General features: G+C 37.9%; 1 protein-coding gene across 1 annotated transcript in view; it reads left to right on the forward strand.

Annotated features, from left to right (window-relative positions):
• The window catches only part of gch1 (GTP cyclohydrolase 1), a 33,934-nt gene extending 23,206 nt beyond the window's left edge, over window positions 1-10,728 (forward strand). The window contains exons 3-6 of the mRNA XM_088333234.1: window positions 1,617-1,672; window positions 5,097-5,128; window positions 5,196-5,280; window positions 8,941-10,728. Coding sequence (XP_088189360.1) covers window positions 1,617-1,672; window positions 5,097-5,128; window positions 5,196-5,280; window positions 8,941-9,067 — 300 coding nt within the window. The 3' untranslated portion in view covers window positions 9,068-10,728. The remainder of the gene's footprint in view (window positions 1-1,616; window positions 1,673-5,096; window positions 5,129-5,195; window positions 5,281-8,940) is intronic.
• The last annotated feature ends 9,841 nt before the right edge of the window (window positions 10,729-20,569 follow it).

The following is a 20,569-nucleotide window of genomic DNA, read 5'->3' on the forward strand; positions in this document are numbered from 1 at the left end:
CTTTTTCAAAATAAATGGCTCACTTGTGAAACCAGACTGTATGGTCGCATTATACTTCAAAACTGCCCAAAACCATACAAGACATCATCATCTTTTAACCCACGAGCACGTCATCTGATCAAACTAAAATGGAAATCGTCAACCCCACTGTCCCACACTGTGTGGATTAAATCTTCCCTACAATGGTTACATCTGGAAAAACTTAGATACTCACTTAAGATTTCCGCGACTATATTCTATTCAGATTTTCACATTTTTTTTAATTATGTTAGAAAAATAAATGTCCCAGATATCCCTGATTGATTGTGGTGCAATCTCCTGGTGACTATTCCAACCCCCTTTATTGGACTCTTAACTTTACTTCCTCATGTATACAGTGCTGTGCAAGGTTATTTATTGATTTAACTACTCTTTTTCTTTTACAATTATACAATCAGGTGTCTAATGTGTTCCGAGCCACCCATTGCAACTGGTATATTTACATAATCTGCTCTCTTTTAGGTTTGACGAGGTACTGTTTTTTTCTTTTTTTTTGTTTATTTTTATAGTTATTGTTGTTATTGTTGTGGCTGTCCGTGTGTTGGGTTAGTTTGTTCATTTGGTTCTTTTATATGAGACTCACTCTGGATCCTGTTTTATTTATTACATAAGGTCAAATTTTCTCTATGTTTGTATCCCTGGTGATCAAAAATCCAATTAAAAAAACAAACAATAACCATGTTAGCCAAAAGAGGGCGCTCCAAGACTACTTTGTATGTTTTTCAAAGGCAGAATAAGTACAATGAAGACGTGTGACAATATATCCTTTTCAAATTTTGCAAGCCAGTGCTAATGCAGGGGTGGCCAAACCCAGACTACTTGTCTTGCATGTCTTTGAAGTTTCTCTGCTTTAATACGGAATCATTATCGAGCTCCTACACAGTTTGCTACTGAGGTGACTACTTGAATCAGCTGAGTTGAAAAGAAACCAACAAAAATATACTGGACCTGCCGCCCTTAAGGACCTGATTGCCCACCTCTGTGCTAAGGCTAGCGACAAAAATTGTTAGTAGCTTACACCAGTAAGTTTCCCTCTAGCTTTTTAATTTGTACTTGTAGGTTTCTGATCTGTAAGTTTTCCTGTAGCTTTTCGATTTGTACTCGGAACTTTTTGACATGTAGGTTCTCCTTTCCATCCTTCCATCCATCCATCCATTATCTTCTGCTTATCTGAGGTTGGTTCAGGGGTCTGCAGCTTTAGCAGGGAAGCTTCTCCATCCCTAGCAGCTTCATCCAGCTCATGCGACAGGATCCCAAGGCGTTCCCAAGACACCCATAGTCTCTCCAGCATGTCCTGGATCATCCCCGGGGCTGCCTGCTGGTGGGACTTCCCAGAGGAGACATCCAGGAGGCATTCATAACAGATGCCCTAACCACCAAAGCAAAACTCACGATCTACAGCCAAATATGTAGAACCTTTAACAAATTGTTAAAAATGTCTGACTTTTGACGTCCACGTGTAGCGAAACAAAACTCAAATTGGAACAAATCCCATATGCACTTTTATACATCCTTTCAATTTTTATGTAGTTGATTTCTTGCCTTTATTCTGAATCAAATTTGATGACCTTTCACAGGTTCACATCGGTTACCTCCCCAATAAACGAGTTTTGGGTCTCAGCAAGCTGGCCAGGTGAGAACATTTTGTGTGTGTGTGTTTGTGTGCATAAGACCATGACTAAGTGGTTTTTGTATGCTAAGCCTAAAGGTATTGGGGTCAGTGGGATCAGATCCGCACTTGTACGCACTCAATGTGAAATCTTAAAATCCTCTTAGATACACTCACACACAGTTTGGACAAGATCAATTAAACAATGCCAAGGAAACACATACAGTAATACCGCAATGTATCGCGGTTAGCTTTTCTTGGTTTCATACTTCGGGGTTTCAATACTTCGTCCATTTGCATTGCACAATGCATTGGCTTCTGCTGCAGACAACACACAGCAAATGCTATCAAGGGGGCAGGTTGCGAAGGGCTTTGTGCGTGTATTGGGTGGGCGTGACTGTGATAGGGTGGTGTATGCTTTCAGTCAAAAAGCGGGATAGGCGCGCAATTTGATGCGTCCACCAAAACATACCGAGAGGCCCGGTAGCAGATTGTATTCAGCGGCACATTACATTGAAAAGAAAATGATTAATTAAATCGGACTACGTGGAAAGTCGGAAGAACACAGAGAAATCCTGATCTCCAACGAGTGCTCCATTGAAATAGCGAGTCTGGCCTACTGCTATGGCTAGGCTACGTATCAAATCTCTTAAACCACCCTTGATGAGCCTGTATCTCACCAATGCCCAAACCATTACCAATAAAACAGATAACCTGGAGCTACAACTCGTGGTAAACCGCTACATTCTCTTGTATTTTAATCATTACGGAAACCTGGCTCAACTGGAGAATTCCCAATGCTAGTGTGCAGCTAGCCGGCTGCTCACTACCTCACTTTCTTATACTAAGGCTGGAAGAAGCACAACAAAAAAATGAGCGGCTTCTAGTCAAACAATGAGCTGCAGTTTTTAACATGTCCACTGAATGTTGCCAAAGCATGCAATAAAACATTTCTGGAGTAGCCCTATTGCATGTTTTTCAATGCAAATAGTCAAATTTAGTGCTTAAAAAGGGAGATATTACTTAAAGTTTTTGTGTTGTAAATGAACATAATTATTTGTATGATTTCCTATTAGAAACAGGACAATGAAAAACAACTTGTGCAGGTAAATGCAAACAAGAAAGAATCAATTGGCTTATGTTATCTAGTTTCCTCATGTATTGCCGAGGTATCGGATTCAAGACTCTCTATAGGCATATACAAAAAAATTACTGTTCGATAAGTCGTCAGTTTTTTCATAGTTTGGCCAGGGGTGCAATTTATACTCCGGTAGGACTTATATGTGAAATTATTACCTTGTGTATCATTTCATATGATATTTCCACTTTAAACCACAAAAGGGCCCTAGGTGTGTGTTTATAACTTCAACCTCTCCGTGTCATGCAGAAAAATATTCCCCTGTGGGAAATGCCCCCTCCCCAAGTGGTATTGGGCAGCATTAGCTCAGGAGGTAGAGCGCTCATCTTGGGATCAAGAGGTCGCAGGTTCGATTCCCGGGTCCTCTGTTTTATATGTTGAGTGTCCTTGGGCAAGACACTGAATCTCCAAGGCCCCTAGCAGGAAGTTGCTTAGCATGGCTCACGCTGCTATTGGTTAGTTAATGTGTAAAAGGGAAAAGTGTGAAGCAGATTGTAAAGTGCTTTGGGAGGACCACATTCAAGCATATATCATTGGCGCGAATGTCACTAAAATGACTTTGTATATCTGTTTTGGGGAAACGTAATCCACAGTAAAGCAGATAATTTGCACATCGTATAAAAATCACTTTCGAACAAGTTGGAAATATTTACTTTGGTGAGATGACATTATGCATTATTTGATGGGTGTGACTTATACTCCTGAGCGACTTCAAGTCTGGAAAATAAGGTAATTACATCCATCAGCCATTTTTTTTTTTTTTTAATCAGCCTTTGTGTTAAAAATTTTCAAACCAATCCATCGCGACTGAAAAAGTTAGCCGAACCAATGCTTAAAACCTTAAACATAACAACACATGTACACGTAGCGTAGGATATTATTCTGGACAACCTTAGTGCCACTATTTTGTTCCTGTGACATTTTTGCTGTTAAATGTCCAAAGCAGTTATCTTACTGTAAAAGTCAAGAGGTCAAAGGTCAAAAGTGGGACGCTCATGTCGATCTGTTTCCTTTCTGCCCCTTCCACTCATATCTGCAGTGCAATTCGGGATATTTGAGAATAAAACAAAAGATGGTTCCTAAATTTTACTAATTTGGCCCTCGACCCAAAAATATATATATATATATATATATATTCACCTGTTGTAATCATCTAATGCTTTTCAGTAAGCACAAACCTGTTAACCTCAGCCAATTGCTCCCCTTATAACCATATTTTTTGTCCTATAAGGTACTCTGGTGTAACTAACTCCCAAGCCGAACAACTCCTCCTGCCCGGTTTTTGTATCCTTCCGCGCCGCTCAAAGCTAAAATACTAAAAAAAAAAAATCAACTACAGTAATACTTCAAAACAAAATATCAAATTTATCGCTCAAAACAGGGACCTCCTATATTATTCTACTTTATTATTTTGCTTTAATTGAGAGCGTTTTTTTTTTTTTAAATGATGATACTAATGTATTTAAAATAAAAGAAATAGAACGTGAAAGTGTCTGCATGTTAATTTATTGATGAATGAAAAAAATGGATTGGTCTCCAGAGGCGTGTTCAGGAGAGTGAGTGATTGCTATCGCGAGCTATCGCTAGCTTCTGAACGGCCAGTGATTATTGAGCGCTCGCGTGCCCGAGTAATCACGGGAGAAAGACCGCTTACTTTGATTTCCAACATGGCGTCGACAGTGCAGAAGATGGAGGATCTCACCCTGACGAGTGCTGTTGGCGATGTAATATATCGTCTTACATTGCCTGGTAATGTTTGTGAACAATGCAAGACAGGTATGACCCTTCCACTGCGTTTAGGATAACCTTAACTGTGTCAATATGCGAACTGTCGCTCATATCAGCCAACTCGCTCAAAGCAAGCTGTAGAACGAAATCCATTGTACTGTCGTCGGCCATTTTGGATCAGTAAGGCAATCACAGTGAGCGATTACAAAACGTTCAGCAGTGCGCGGCAAGCGATTATCAAGAGACTACATGTCTGATCACTCTCCTGAACACGCCTCAGGATTGGCCCCTTGGCCAACTTTTTGAACTTAATGCGGGAAGGACTCCAAATAGTTCCTGTCTCTAGATTCGGGAAAACGGTACTAAGGTCAATCTTTTTGTGAAGAGAAACGTCGCCATCTGCTGGCCGTGAAGTAAATTACAGTCGTTCAGTGTCATTCAGCAGTACTCATTGACTAGTTCGTTATACGCCGTATCCAACTACTCATGACTGGATGACTGAATTGTTTAACATCTAAAAGCAAACTATTCAAAACAAACAAGTACTTAAGCGTTTACTTGCAACGTTTGTTCCTTCCCAAGGATCGTGGAGATCTACAGCCGCCGACTGCAAGGTAGGAGCCAAACTTTGGCCCTGCTCAAGCTGCGTTCAGGGTTCACCCGTTGGGTGTTTGTTTACAGTTCAGGAGAGGTTGACCAAGCAAATCGCTGTTGCCATCACTGAAGCTCTGCAGCCCACCGGAGTCGGCGTTATCATTGAAGCCACGTACGTCAATTTTATTCATTAACTGGCAGCCTATCGCTTAAGTGACATTTGAACATCCCTAACGATTATCCAACAATCTTCTATACTTTAGGGAGGACCAATCCTGCCTTTTGTAAACATTAATGTATAAATGAATAAATACAGGACTGTCTCAGAAAATTAGAATATTGTGATAAAGTTCTTTATTTTCTGTAATGCAATTAAAAAAACAAAAATGTCATACATTCTGGATTCATTACACATCAACTGAACTATTTCAAGCCTTTTATTATTTGAATATTGCTGAATTTGGCTTACAGCTTAAGAAAACTCAAAAATCCTATCTCAAAATATTAGAATATCATGAAAAAGTATACAAGTAGGCTATTCAACTGACAACCTGAATCGTCTAATTAACTCGAAACACCTTGCGAGGGTTTCCTGAGCCTTAAAAACACTCAGCTTGGTTCAGTAAACTAAATCACAAGTATGGGGAAGACTGCTGATCTGACTGCTGTCCAGAGGACCATCATTGATACCCTCCATCAGGAAGGTAAGACACAAAAAGAAATTTTTCAAAGAGCAGGCTGTTCATAGAGTGCAGTTTCAAAGCATATCCACAAAAAGTCTGTCGGAAGGGAAAAATGTGGCCGGAAACGCTGCACAACCAAGAGAGATGACCGCAGCCTTAACAAAATTGTGAAGAAGAGCCGCTTCCAGAATTTGGGGGAGCTTCAAAGACAGTGGGCTGAAGCTGGAGTCCAGGTATCTAAAGCCACAGTTCACAGACGTGTCCGGGAAATGGGCTACAATAGCCGTATTCCCATGGTCAAGCCACTTCTGAACTCAAGACAACGGAAGAAGCGTCTGACTTGGGCTATGGAGAAGAAGCACTGGACAGTTGCAGAGTGGTCCAAAGTCCTCTTTTCAGACGAAAGCAAGTTTTGCATTTCATTTGGAAGTCAAGGCGCCAGAGTCTGGAGAAAGGCTGGAGAGGAGCAAAATCCAAGTTGCTTGAAATCCAGTGTGAAGTTCCCACAGTCAGCAATGGTTTGGGGAGCCATGTCAGCTGCTGGTGTTGGTCCACTGTGTTTCATCAAGTCCAGAGTAAATGCAACTGTGTACCAAGAGATTTTAGAGCACTACATGCTTCCATCTGCTGAAAAGCTCTATAGAGATGAGGATTTCATTTTCCAGCATGATCTGGCACCTGCCCACAGTGCCAAAACCACCAGTAACTGGTGCACTGACCATGGCATCACTGTCCTTGATTGGCCTGCTAATTCCCCTGACCTGAACCCCATCGAGAATTTGTGGGGTATAGTTAAGAAGAAGATGAAAGACACCAGACCTACAAATGCAAATGAGCTGAAGGCTGCTATCGAAGCATCCTGGGCATCAATAACACCTCAGCAATGCCACAGGCTGATTGCCTCCATGCCACGCCGGATTGATGCAGTAATCCGTGCAAAAGGATTCCCAACCAAGTACTGAGTGCATCAATGGACATTTTCAAGTGTTTGATTTAGTTTTGCTGTTATAAAATTATTTTTTTACTTGGTCTGAGGAAGTATTCTAATATTTTGAGATAGGATTTTTGAGTTTTTTTCAGCTGTAAGCCAAAATCAGCAATATTCAAATAATAAAAGGCTTGAAATAGTTCAGTTGATGTGTAATGAATCCAGAATGTATGACATTTTTGTTTTTTTAATTGCATTACAGAAAATAAAGAACTTTATCACAATATTCTAATTTTCTGAGACAGTCCTGTACTTGTATATGCTATATAAATAAATTAACACCTAATCACGCAATACCTAAATATATGACATAAATGCAACATTTTCATATATTTCGCATACCTGTCAACCTTCACGGCTCTAATGCCCTTACATTCCCTTACAAAATACAACATGATCTTACACCATATTTTTTTTTCAAACGTGTTTATGTAGTTTATCATGTTATATTGTACATTAGTACTCGATTCGTTCATCATTGATCAACCAATGGGTGAAAGGTTCAGGCAACTTGGCCGCCTCCTCGTTTGAATAACGTTATATCATGACAAAGTCGAAATATATGATACACAACAAAAATACATGACAAGATAAATACAAGACAAGATAAGTGACAAGATACAAAACCAAATATATAACAAAAGACAAAATACACAACAAAATAAATGACAAAATCCATGACCAAAAACATGACTAGATAATCAACAAGATACAGAACCAACTATATAACAAAAGATAAAATACACGACAATATAACCGACAAAATCCACCACAAACTAAATGACAAAATCCATAACAAAGTACACAAGATAAATGAATAAATACATGACAAAAGGACAAAATACATGACAAAAAAACACGAAGAAAATATATGACAAAATAAATGACAGAATACACGACCAAATACACGATAATAAACTCAACAAAATACCAGAAAAAAATATACAACATGATAAGTGTAAAAATACATGACACAATACACAAGAAAATAGAGGATGAAATACACAACATAAGTGAATAAATACACAACAAAATCACAAAATACATGACAGAAAACACGACAAGATAAGTGACAAGATACAGAGCCAAATATATAACAAAAGACAAAATACACGACAATATACCCGACAAAATACATGACAAAATACACTACAAACTAAATGACAAAATACACAAGATAAGCACGATAAAATATATGACAAAAGAAATGACAGAATACATGACCAAATACACAATAATAAACTCAACAAAATACAAGAAAAAATATACAACAAGATAACTGAACAAATACAAAATGAATGACAAAATACACAATAAAAGAAACCACAAAATGCAAAAACCAATAAATGACGAAATACATGACAAAATCCACCGCATGATAGGCGACAAGATACAGAACCAAAAATATAACAGAAGACAAAATACACGACAATATACCCGACAAAATACATGGCAAAATCTATGACAAAATAAAACAAGACAAGTGAACAAATACACGACAAAATAAATGACAAAATACTCAATAAAAGACGCCACAAAAAAGAAATGACAGAATACACGACCAAATAGTAATAACAAAATCAACAAAATACCAGACAAAATATACAACAAGAGAAGTGAAAATACACATGACACAATACACAACAAAATACAGGATGAAATACACAACATGATAAGTGACAAGATGAATGACAAAATAATTGACAAAATCAATGACCTAACACATACAAATACACGATAAAATAAATGACAAAATACACGACAAAATAAATGATAAAATGCATAAATAAATAAATAATTGCATTTATGTTTTATATTTAGGGATTACATGATGTATTTATGTGTTAATCTTTTTATATAGCATCTATTTGTGCGTTTTTATTTATCTATTCCTTTTTTTTTTCTTCAGTCCGCCATAATACTTTATATAAATGCTACGAAAGATATGTACTTCTTGTAAAACACATTAGTCCACTACCGTAATGCTAATGCTAACACATATTTCATATGTATATGAAACTTTTTGGTGGCAAGATGTTTAGGTATTGGCTATATAATTTATCCTTTGCTAGGAGCAGAGAAGAGCTAATGTTAGCATACGGATTGCTAACTGTTAACTTAGCGACTTTTAACAGCGAAGTTGGTGTGTTGGTCTCTGCAGTCACATGTGCATGGTGATGCGAGGTGTGCAGAAGATGAACAGCAAGACCATCACAAGCACCATGTTGGGGGTTTTCAGGGAAGACCCTAAAACCCGAGACGAGTTTCTGACGCTGGTGAGGAGCTGAAGTTCCTCCTCTACCTCACGCTAAGTGTTTCCTCCATTTGTAAGGACCATTTATTTGTAAACGTGTGTGTTCCGTTGACCAAAGGAAGCAAAACATTCCTTTATATTACATCTTATTTTCAGTTACATTAATCCTTTGCTGTATCGCGGTTTACTTATCATGGTTTCGTTACTTTTTAGCTTTTCATCATTCATTGTGTTCTGCATTATCATAGGCTAAACAGGAAAATGCTTTCTATCGCCAACAAATTGGACTCTATTCTTCACCCTTTTTTATTCTCCCTTCTGTTTTCCGTGCGCCTTCCGACTTCCCACAACGCCCTCTATAGCAATCTACGTTCAATAACACAAACACACAGTTAGTTCTTCCACGATTGCTTCCGACCGGTTGCTGATGCAGAGGAGCCTCCCAGACTGACTTCATGGAACAGGTTTTTTGTCCCTGACTCAGTTTGCGGAAGATTTAAACTTTTTATCGTCATCGTTAACACTAGAGTAAAGAGTAAAATTTAAGTGAAGAGTGGTTAATGGGATTGAGTCTAGACACCTCAGACGTTTATGTAAGCAATGGAATGACTATGGTCAAGTAATGTTTATTTGTATAGCCCTTAATCACAAGGAGTCTCAAAGGGATGTACAGACTACATACTATTATTACACAATCCCCTGATCTCAAACCCACATAAGGGTAAGAAAAAACTCAAAACCTCAGCATTACGGAATTAAGAAACGTTGAGAAGGGGCCACACATAGGTAATCCCCCTTCCTGGATGACCAGGCTGAAATGGAGGTTGCAAAGGCATCAACAAACAATACAGACATTATCAACATGAAATATAGGTCATTCATAAACTATTGAGTATAAGTGCCACTCAGGTTGCAGGGCCCGAATGGAGAATGCTCTCGAACCTGCGTATTTCTTCTTGGCTCTTGGGATCGCTAGTTGACCAGCATTTTCTGAGCAAAGGCTCTGAGCAGGAACATAGGGGGGAACTAAATCTTTAAATTATGATTCATGTAATGACTACGTTTTCGGAAAAGACGGCGTGCTTGACATCTCCTGAAAACATTACGAATATCTAATTCCTTCGTGGAAGGCTTTTAAGTGCCCGCAGATGTGAATGTGAATGGTGATGTCTTAACGTGTTTTTGCAATATACTCTATGTATTCTAAGTACAGGTAACATCCAACATAGGACCGCGATCGTTTCCGACGAACCGGTCGTAAATCCATTACAATAGCGCCATCTACCTCTGAGATGGTAGGTAGGTAGGTACTGTACTGAGTTTACAGGTTACATACGCCCTCTGAAAAAATAAGCATTTCCTGGCCGTGGTCGTAAGCGATGTTGGCCGCTTTATAGTTATTAGTTACCTTGTTTAGAAAGTAATTCCTTTAAAAATGTACTGTGTGCGGCTTATAATCAGGTAGCCTTATAGTCAGAATTTTATGGGAATAAGATGTTACAGCACTCGTTACTAAGAAAAGTAATTGCGTTCCAGGACCACCTTCTTTTGTAACACGTTTGTCCAAACACTGGTCGTAAGCACGGGTGGACATTAGTCAAGCAGGTCGTAAGTTGGATGTTACCTATATTTCTGGGTGTTCCAAAATTCGAAGGCACATTTTAATATTCCATATCTTGGAAACTATCAAGGATTTAAAAATCAAATATATTGTAATTTTAATTTTTAAATAGAATGTTCAAAGATGTTAAATGTGGGCAACATTGATCACACAACACACCTCAAACCGATAGTCGAATCCTTGCTGAATGTGTCCCAGGATTGCATTGACCATGATTGCAACAGCTTGTTATCCGTGCCTTCAGCTCATCCACTTCTCTTATAATACGGATTATATAGAACAATCTTTTAACAAAAATCCACCCAAAAAAATCGCATTGTGTGAGATCTGGAGTTGTGGGTGGCCAGGACATGATATTGTGAACATTCTGCCTAAAGCGTCCAACCCATCTGTCTAACCCTGAGGCTCCAGTGTAGTTGCGCCCCATCTTGTTGGAACATAAAGTCACAAGACTCTTTCATTCAATTCATACATAAACTGGTTTTCCAACATGTTGCGGTACGTCTCACAGTTGACTGTTGTTCTTTCAATACAGCACAAAACATGGTCACCTTTTGGGAATCTTGCTGATCCTCAAAGGTTCTTGTGGGGTCTCAGTCCCCTATCAGCGAGTGTGTGCTTGTTTACTTTGCCATTTTCGTGGAAAATAACAACATCCCTAAAAAGAAGCCGGTCGTCAAATCCGTCATCTTCCCTCTTCGGTTCCATTGCAATGCAAAAGTCACAAAAAGCTGGTTTATCAATGTTCATTAAATGTTGGACTAATTCTAGGTTAAAATGCGTCATGTTCAGTCGTCTTCTTAGGACATGCCAACAAGTTGTTGTTGGACAATGAAGTTCCCACCTGGCTCTTCTGATTGATTCACGAGGGCTTCGCTGGACACCAGTCTCAATCACATCTTCTGAAGTCAAGGGGTGTCCTGTTTTTAGCTGGGCATAAGCCCCCATCCGTTTTGAATTCACCATGCCATATCACTATGGACTTCCTCTCTGGTGGCTCCTATCCCAAATTTCTGTGAAATGAACGTTGTACAACAGTCCATGATTCAGTTTTTGCACATTTAAGCATGCCTTTTCTGGTCGAGTTAACACCATTAATGGGCCCGGGAAGAAATACAAAAATTCAAAAGCCTTTTAAAATACTTAATGTGATTCCCCTTAAAATGGCACAACTTTCATAGTTTAGGAGATATGGGGACTTCAAGTGTACCTCAGACTTTTGGAACACCCTGCATTTCTATGCCTGTACCGAAGGTTGTTTTTGTTTGTGCCAACTTGCCTCTAAAGTGTTTCTAATTGGGACAAGCTCATAATCAATAAGTGTGTGTTCCTGTGCCAGCAAGTGTATTTTGTTGAGTCAAAGTTGAATGTTTTGTTGACAAAGGTGGCAGATGTGCGTGAGATTATAAACATGGCTTGAAAAACCGTGAGGACTTGTTATCGTCATCCATAGCGAGAAATTCATGTGACTGCGGGTGAGGCCTTCTCAGACTTGAGTGACATTGGCAAATTCGCTCAAGCCAAATTGGTCGCTGGAATGGAGTGTTGTAAACTTTTGTCTATTCAGTTTTATAAGACATTGTATACGTGTACCTTCAAATAAAAATAAAAAAACAAGATTTGGTGTGCATATTTGTAGGCACCTTTTATTGGATTTAGAAAATTCTAGCACCAAGACAAATTGAATTCCCATAGCTATCACCGCAATAATTACCTTGAAGACAAAAAGCCAAGAAGAGGGTTGTTTAAAAACTGTTCAAAGAAAAGGGCCCGATTTTACAACTTTATATCCACCTAGAGCAGGGGTGGGCAAACTACGGCTCGTGGGTCTCATGCCTGGTGAAAGAACATGGTAAAAATATAATTTTTGGTGCCTCTTGCAAAAAGACTTTTTCAGAAATCATACAAAAAATACAACTACACATTAACTATGGTTAACTTGTTGTTATTGTTGCTATTATTATATCAGAACTGTTATTATAAATATTATGTTTATTTTTCATCTCATCTCATTAGCCATACCGCTTATCCTCAGTAGGGTCGCGGGGGGCTGGAGCCCATCCCAGCAATCATCGGGCAGTGGGCAGGAGACACCCTGAACTGGTTGCCAGCCAATCGCAGGGCACACAGGGACAGACAACTCATTCGCTCATTCACACCTAGGGACAATTTGGACCGGCCGATTTACCTGAAATGCATGTCTTTGGAATGTGGGAGGAAACCGGAGTGCCCGGAGGAAACCCACGCAAGCACGGGGAGAACATACAAACTCCGCACAGTAAGTCTGGAGCTGGATTTGAACCCACGATAGGTTCCCATGACATGAACTGTGCCGCACAAGCGCTAACCACTGCGCCGCGTGCTGTTTATTTTTATTGATGTTATTATCACTGGTGCCGCAGTGACATTTGGTAACTAGGCGCATTATGACGTTGAGGGATGGGTATTGCAAAGATAAGTGTATAAAATATGTGATTATTCTAATTATTATAATTATTGATATCTGACCTATGTAATAAGAATATCCAAGAGATTTTGTTATATTAGACACAAGAGGAAAGGAGGATTTGTGAAATGTATTTAATAGGGAAGATAAAGCGGTAGGAAAAATAAGCATCTGCTTCTGACTACCCCTTTTCGAACATGTTATGTGACATTATTTTGTTGTTGACTTATTGTTTTTGTCCTGTTTTTATTTTAATGTTCGAAATAAAAGTTTTCATTCATTCATTCATTCATTCAACTACAGTAATACTGTGCTTTAAAATTACTAATACATTAAAACTAAAATAATCCTTAAAAACACTGCAGTAATCCTACAAAACTAAATATCAAATTTTGTGTTTAGAAACATGGATATAATCTATTTTGTTTTATTTTCGAAACAATGAAAAATACATAAATACTACAAAAAAATACTACAGTAATACTACTATGTTAATCGTACACAGATAAAACTACAGTAATACGTCAAAATTACTGCTAGTGTAATACTACTACATAAATCCTACAGTAATCCTACAAAAATGCTACAAGACTTAATATCAAATTTAGCGTTTGACCAAATATATTATTTTGCTTCAATTGTGAAAGAAAAACACGGAAATAGTAAAAAAACATTACTGCAGTAATACTTTTACAAAAGAACTACCAAAATACTACTACAGTGTAGGGAAAATCTCTTGCCCACTACATCCACCCCACCCCTTTAATTTGTGTTTCCTGTGTTTTTCTAATTTACCTTCAGATGGGATTAATCATTATCTGTGAACTTAAGAATCAATCATTTAAAGCTAAATCAAACAAATTGTATATGTTTTGAGTGATTGCATCCTTAATAATAAATGTTAGACGAATAATAAGTATATTTAGGGAATTAATTCGTGGGGGTAAATCATGAGCACCACCTGCTGGCCGAACCAATAACCACCAAATTAGATTCTGAAGCACGTAAATATAATTTAAAGCAAATTTCTCTACAACAGAAACATTTCAAAAGTACTAACAGCCAAGCCTTGTTTATTTGTATAGCTTTTAATCACAAAAATCCCAATAAAATACAACGACAGAAATAAAACTACAAAAATCAAATTTAGTGATTTAAATAGGGACCTAATATATTATTTTGCAAAACCAATTTGATGAAGCTAATCTATTTCAAAACAAATGTAAAGGAAATACATACCTGTCAACCTCCACGGCTCCATGCCCTTACAAATTGTCGTATTTTTCCTTACAAAATACATAATAATCTTACACTACATTTTTTTCAAACGTGTTTATTTATGTAGTTTAACATTTTATATTGTACATGTGTTTCGTTATATCATATATTGTTAATTAACATTTTGTTGTGAGATACTGAGTTGCTCGACATGAATGAGGTTAATTATAAAAAAAGTTCAAAAATGAAATAGCTTGGACGTTCACTGTAGAGGGAAAAAATACATGCAAATATAATTAAGTAGAATAATATATTTTCATATTCAAATTATTAATTCATTTTCTGCATTAAATTATTGTTGGTAATATACTGATTGAAGGGATAACCACAAACCTGTCTTTTTTCATTTTCTCCTTTTATACTTCCTTTTTTCTTAACTTCTTTAAACAACATAATTCGTAATATAATGCGTCAAAGCAAGTGAGCCGTTTGAGAGCCGGCTCTCTTTGATGAGTTGAGCCGAAAAAGCCGGTTCTCTAAAAAGAGACGGACTTCCGCGGCGAACTCGTTTGACTTAATTGATTTGCCGTTTTGTGTATACCGGGTGGTACCCATAATTGTCAAATTTGCGTTTTTCCGTACAGATTTTCTCGTACGTCGTACACTTCTTAAAATGCATAATAAAGGTACTTTGTACGGCAAAACAGTACAGTTTGACAGATATGGAAATATAACATCGAGATGTCTCAATGTGTTTTGATTCACAAATGCAAATAAGAAAAATTGTTCGCGGGCCCTTGGACAATTTATTCAAACCTAATGCTGCCCGCGACTCCAAAGGTTTTCCCATATTTGGCCTAGAAGTATTTGGAAAGCTCTCTGTGTTTTAACCAGTGTTAACTAACTAGTATGTACTCTGGAAAACAGATAAAATGTAAATACAGTATGTCTTTGGTACAAATCATGTTTTTTCTGCAATGAATATTACGGAGGACCGATCTTGCCATTCATAAAAATACATGTATATATAAATATCTTCAAATTCATGACATAAAAGTAAATAAACACATAAATAGGATATTACATTCCTTTATTCGGGCATTTTATCATTTATTTAGTCATTAACTGATTTATGTATCTATTTTGTCATGTATTTTGTCACAACAAAATGTTGAGACCAGTTGCCTCAGCTTTTCATCTATTGGTTGATCAGTGAGGACAAATTGGCTACTACATACCTGTAGATCAACCAATAGGTGAAGAGCTAAGTTTGAGCCTCCCACTCATTTTAATAAGATTTTGTTGTGACAAGATACAAAAGAAAATAAATAAAAAAATAAATGACAAAATGGAATAAATTGCATTTATTTCATATATTTAGTTATTACGTGATTTAGTTATGTATTCATTCATTTAAATACCATATATTTCCTGGCTTGGGGGTAACAGATGTAACGGCGTTACCAAATGAGAATACCAAAAAATGAAATTGTATTTCGTGACAGTGACAGAAAAATGCAGATACAATGAGTCAAAATAAGGATTACTTTTCAGGATTACATTTTATTTAAAAGTATATACTATGCATGGATAGACGGATTGTATCCAGGGTTGAAGTATTACCTTAAAAATGAAATTTGATATTTACTAATTACCTGGTGAAAAATGTAATCAGTAATGTAATCCGAATACTATCATATTAATGTATCTGGATAACTTTAGATTACTTTTGAGTGTTCTGTGTGAGTAGGGTACTGAGTGTGCTGCCTGTGTGAACGAGACCACCAAAAGATAGTAGCAAATGTCCATGCATTCATTTTCTGCCACCGTTTATCCTTAGTAGGGACGCGGGGATGTTGGAACACATCCCAACCATCGTCAGACAGTGGGCAGGGGACAGCCCTGAAGCAGTTGCCAGGAAACCAACGCAAGCACGAGGAGGCTGGTAGCTGGATTTGAACCCACGACCTCAGAACTGTGCCGCAGACGCGTTGACCACCCAGCGGCCGTGCTGCTGTTTAGCGAACGTAAACGAAGATAAAGCAAACAAGGAAAAGAATAAAGAGAGTGAAAACTAACGCACACCGGACTTCACTATGGTCCCCTGTAGGTCCCTGAATCGAGACCGGGTAGAGACATTTGTTGGAGTGGAGAGAGATTAGCACCAGGCTGTACTTGCCCAATACACACAACAGGAAATACTGCACCTGCGACCCTAGTGGTTGGGGGATCCAACCAACCAAACAAACATCTTTGGAATAGCACCAATGAAGCACTAAAGAACTGCATGCGGCTCCTAAACTATGGGTTGCTGACTGTTAACCAGTGGTGGGCTGTGAGGGCCTGCAAGGCCTTCTTTCCTGACCCAAAATATATCTGAATCACGTGACCTTAACTTGCCTGTCAGCTTCCTTTAATTGCTTGTCCCTGGTTGTGTTGCTTCTGAATGTGTGCTTTCATATTTAAGCATTTAACCAATCCCATTTCCAACACTAATTGTTGCTAGACTCAGAAATCTACCCTGGCACATTTAGGATTAAATTCACAGCCTCTGGCCCATTAAATCAGTCTTAGAGAGAGCAGTTAGTGTAGCCAATCAGAATTCGAGTTGGCGTCTGAACGGAAGCTAGTTGGTGCTGAACAATTTTACCAGTTTCACAAAGTATGCTAGGGGGCAATAATATACCAAAGTGTTAGCCCCAGAAGCCATTAACCCCTTAACGTTCCGCCGGCAGGCCATTGGACTTTTGATAAACAAATACGTGTCTGTATGATGACAACAGTCACTGTAAACCTAAGTAACCTAGTAACAACATAGTAATAACGTGATGTTATTTTACCAAATCATATCAAGAGTAGCCCTTCAGGCCAATCAGGTAGTAGCGCTTGGCGTTAAACAAGCTAGTGACCCCTGATCAAATTGGTTTTGAAAAACTCGACATTTAGAAATAAATGTATTATTATATAAATACAAATTTGACACTTTGAGAATATTTGTATATGGTGTTTGCCCATACAAAGAGCTTGTTCGACTACAAGAGAAACACTCAGACAAACAAGAGCTCATTACTTTTTTTATGGATTACATTACATGCCAAGTCACAGCATTCTGGTATGATTCGACAAAGGACAGCAAAACAATGTAAAGCACTCGAATGCATCCTTTCATTCATACACATTCATTTAGACTCTTTCCAGATTTGTTTCTTTCCAAGAACACATATATACTGTATATTATGCAAAGAAGAAATATTCTGAACTTCAAGGAAGTAACTACAGCGAATAGGAGTGGACATGCGGTCGCAAAAGGGTGACACCAACTGAAGGCTGCTGATTGGCTGAGTTCACACGTTGATTGTCCAATGGCAGAATGTTTAACAACTCCTAGCATTAGGCCAAACACTGTAAATTCCGGACTATAAGCTGTTACTGATTTTGCTACATTTTAAACGCAAGCTTTAATACAGTGTGCTTTCTTTTGTATTTTTTTGGGCAGCACAGAGGAAAACAGCAAGCTGCTCTTTTCCTCAATGCATACACTAAAGACAAAACTTTGCAGGGACGTCTGGAAACATTTAGGACTCCCTTTAAAAGAAAAAAATTGTCAAATCGTTTTTACCAACATAGTCTATATGTACATATACATCTATACATATACATGACAGGAGCAAAACGGGAGGTTTAACAGTACTTTATTTAATATTTAGAACATACTCAGGATATTTCATTTTATGAAGCCACAAAGAAAGTCCTGAATTTATATATCCAAATTGAACATCAGTGGAAGTTATCTTTTAAAAATGCTACACTTCATCGCCGTCAATTTCAGGTTGATGAAATTTCCTTTAATCCTCGAGGACCGATAACAAGCAAATGGAAATTGGTACATTACTGCAGCAAACACCCATGACAACGACACAAAAGTAATCTGTCGCAATCTGGCGCTATTTTCCACAGTAGGGTTGTCCGTGCTAGAAATAGAGGGCTCACATTTGACGCGAAGAAGCCCTCATTTGCATTTTCTTTTGGCATAGTAGTATGTGCTCGTCTTTTGTCGCCATCTTAAAAACCAGTGAAGTGAACAACTGGGAAGATTACTGAAAACACCCAAAAGAAATGAGTATCGCTCAATATAGTTAATACTACATCCTAACTTACATAATATACATCCATAACCATATACAGAGAACCCTCACAACTCGCTTCGGTTATTAGTGGTTCACTGCTTCGCAGATTTTGAATTGAATTGTCTGACTCTGAGGAAAGTCAGAAGAACACAAAGAAATGGTGTTTACCGGCGGGTGCTCTGTGGATTCTTATCGGTTTCAGGAAGTGACTAAGGCGGCGCCGGGAGAAAATCTAATAGGCGAGGCTGCAGGTCTGGCTTACTGCTATGCCTAGGTTAACAACTCTCTTAAGCAACCCCTGCAAGGCCCGTAGCTCACCAACGCCAGATCCGTTCCCCATGTAAAGGATGAACTAGAGATTCAACCGGAGGAAAACCGCTACATTCGGGACAGTATTTTACAGAGATCTGATTCAACTTGCCGCCCTTGAAGTCGCTTTCTTACTCGGAAAGGAGAAGCCCTCCAATTTTGTTGTACTCGTGTACGATGACAATTAAAGACCATTCATTTAACTGCAATTATATGTTTTAGTTGTTGTAGTGTTACAGTTGTATAATCCCACTAAGGAAGAACTTGAGGTCAGTCTGGTCTTTGGGGGCTTTTATGAATGTGAAACATTACTTTATGGATTTTCACTTTTCACGGGGGGTTCGGGTGATCTGGTTCCCATTAAGTTGGATAACCAATGGATTACTGTCTTTTCGAGATCACCTGGTACTGCTTGAGATCTACCAGTAGATTACGATCGCCGGAATGAGCACCCCTGACCTAACACAACATAGGGATTAAGCCTGCAGCCTAAAATCTGGTTTGTACAAAGACAAAATTGAGTTTCACTCTTAAATCTGAGCATTCGGTTTATAACCAGGGTCTGTAGTCCGGAATTTACGGTAAATGCCAGGAAAAGGTTTCTAATCTGGTATTTACAAGACAAAAAGAATTACCAATACTATGTTTTATGAATAATAATACTTAAAAAAACAACAACAACATATATCATTTCTTACCAATCATAAAGCTGCCTGTAGAAGTGACGTCTGCATGGCAACGTAAAGCACTTGAAAAGAATAAGTGAATGGACATGCAGTGTGAACTTGCTCCAGCCCAGCTGTCACTGGTTTTCCCCAAAGATTTCACGTTTTCAAGTTCATACAAAACACGACAAAAAACATTTACATTAGCGGTAAGATTCTGGAATACAAAAAAAAAGGCACTGCCATTAGTTATTCTAAATATGACTCTCAGCCTTCAGCATGCAGGTTTAAAACATAATTTACTCACTTTTCTTTTTCCGTGTTTTCTTTCATTTTTTGTTCTTTTTCTCACATTTTGTTTCGATAATGAACAATACTCTTGTAAAATATATATGCAAGCCTGCAGTCAATACAGGACATTGGCTCTTTCATCAAAACCAAACTAAATGCAATAAGAGACAACGGTCGAGCGGTAGAAATTTGTTACACATTTAAATGCTACTCAACTTATAAAAATAAACAAAAAAAAAAAGAATACAAGACGAATATCCCATCTAAAATGTAGACACTCAAAAAACAGCATATTGTATTGCAAGTACATAAATACTTTAAAACAAACACTTTTATAACTGTACCCCAAACAGAAATAGAGAAAAAAATAGTGTTTATCTCCACTTTTTAGTGACAAATTCACATTTGTGACCACTTTCACATATAACATTTGGCGGCGATCCAAATTACAATAAAACCATGTCCTCCACTCCACCCGGGACAGGATTTGGCAACTTTTTTTTGAGACAAGTAGTGTTGTATAAAACAAATGGTAGAGGAACTTCAATTGCTAAGTGATCTGACATTTTTTTACCTGCACATGCTATAAGTTTGGCCAAATTCACTTGACCAGTGGTACCTCTACTTATAAATTGAATTCAAGTTGCTTCGTAACCTGAAAACTTCGTAAGTAGAGACGTATTTTGTATGTAAATGCGCAAAAGTACACTATGATTTTTATTTAATAAATCGTAAGAGTATCAGAACATGAAACAAATACATGTTAATATTGGATTAACGCACACGCATAAAACAAGAGGCACAAAGGTTATAAAAAAAAAAAAAAAAAAAAAAGAATAAAGGAAATAAAAATATTCAT

The sequence above is a fragment of the Urocampus carinirostris genome, chromosome 4, assembly GCF_059441175.1.
Source record: "Urocampus carinirostris isolate Australia breed hairy pipefish chromosome 4, RoL_Ucar_1.0, whole genome shotgun sequence".
Classification (NCBI taxonomy): Eukaryota; Metazoa; Chordata; class Actinopteri; order Syngnathiformes; family Syngnathidae; genus Urocampus; species Urocampus carinirostris.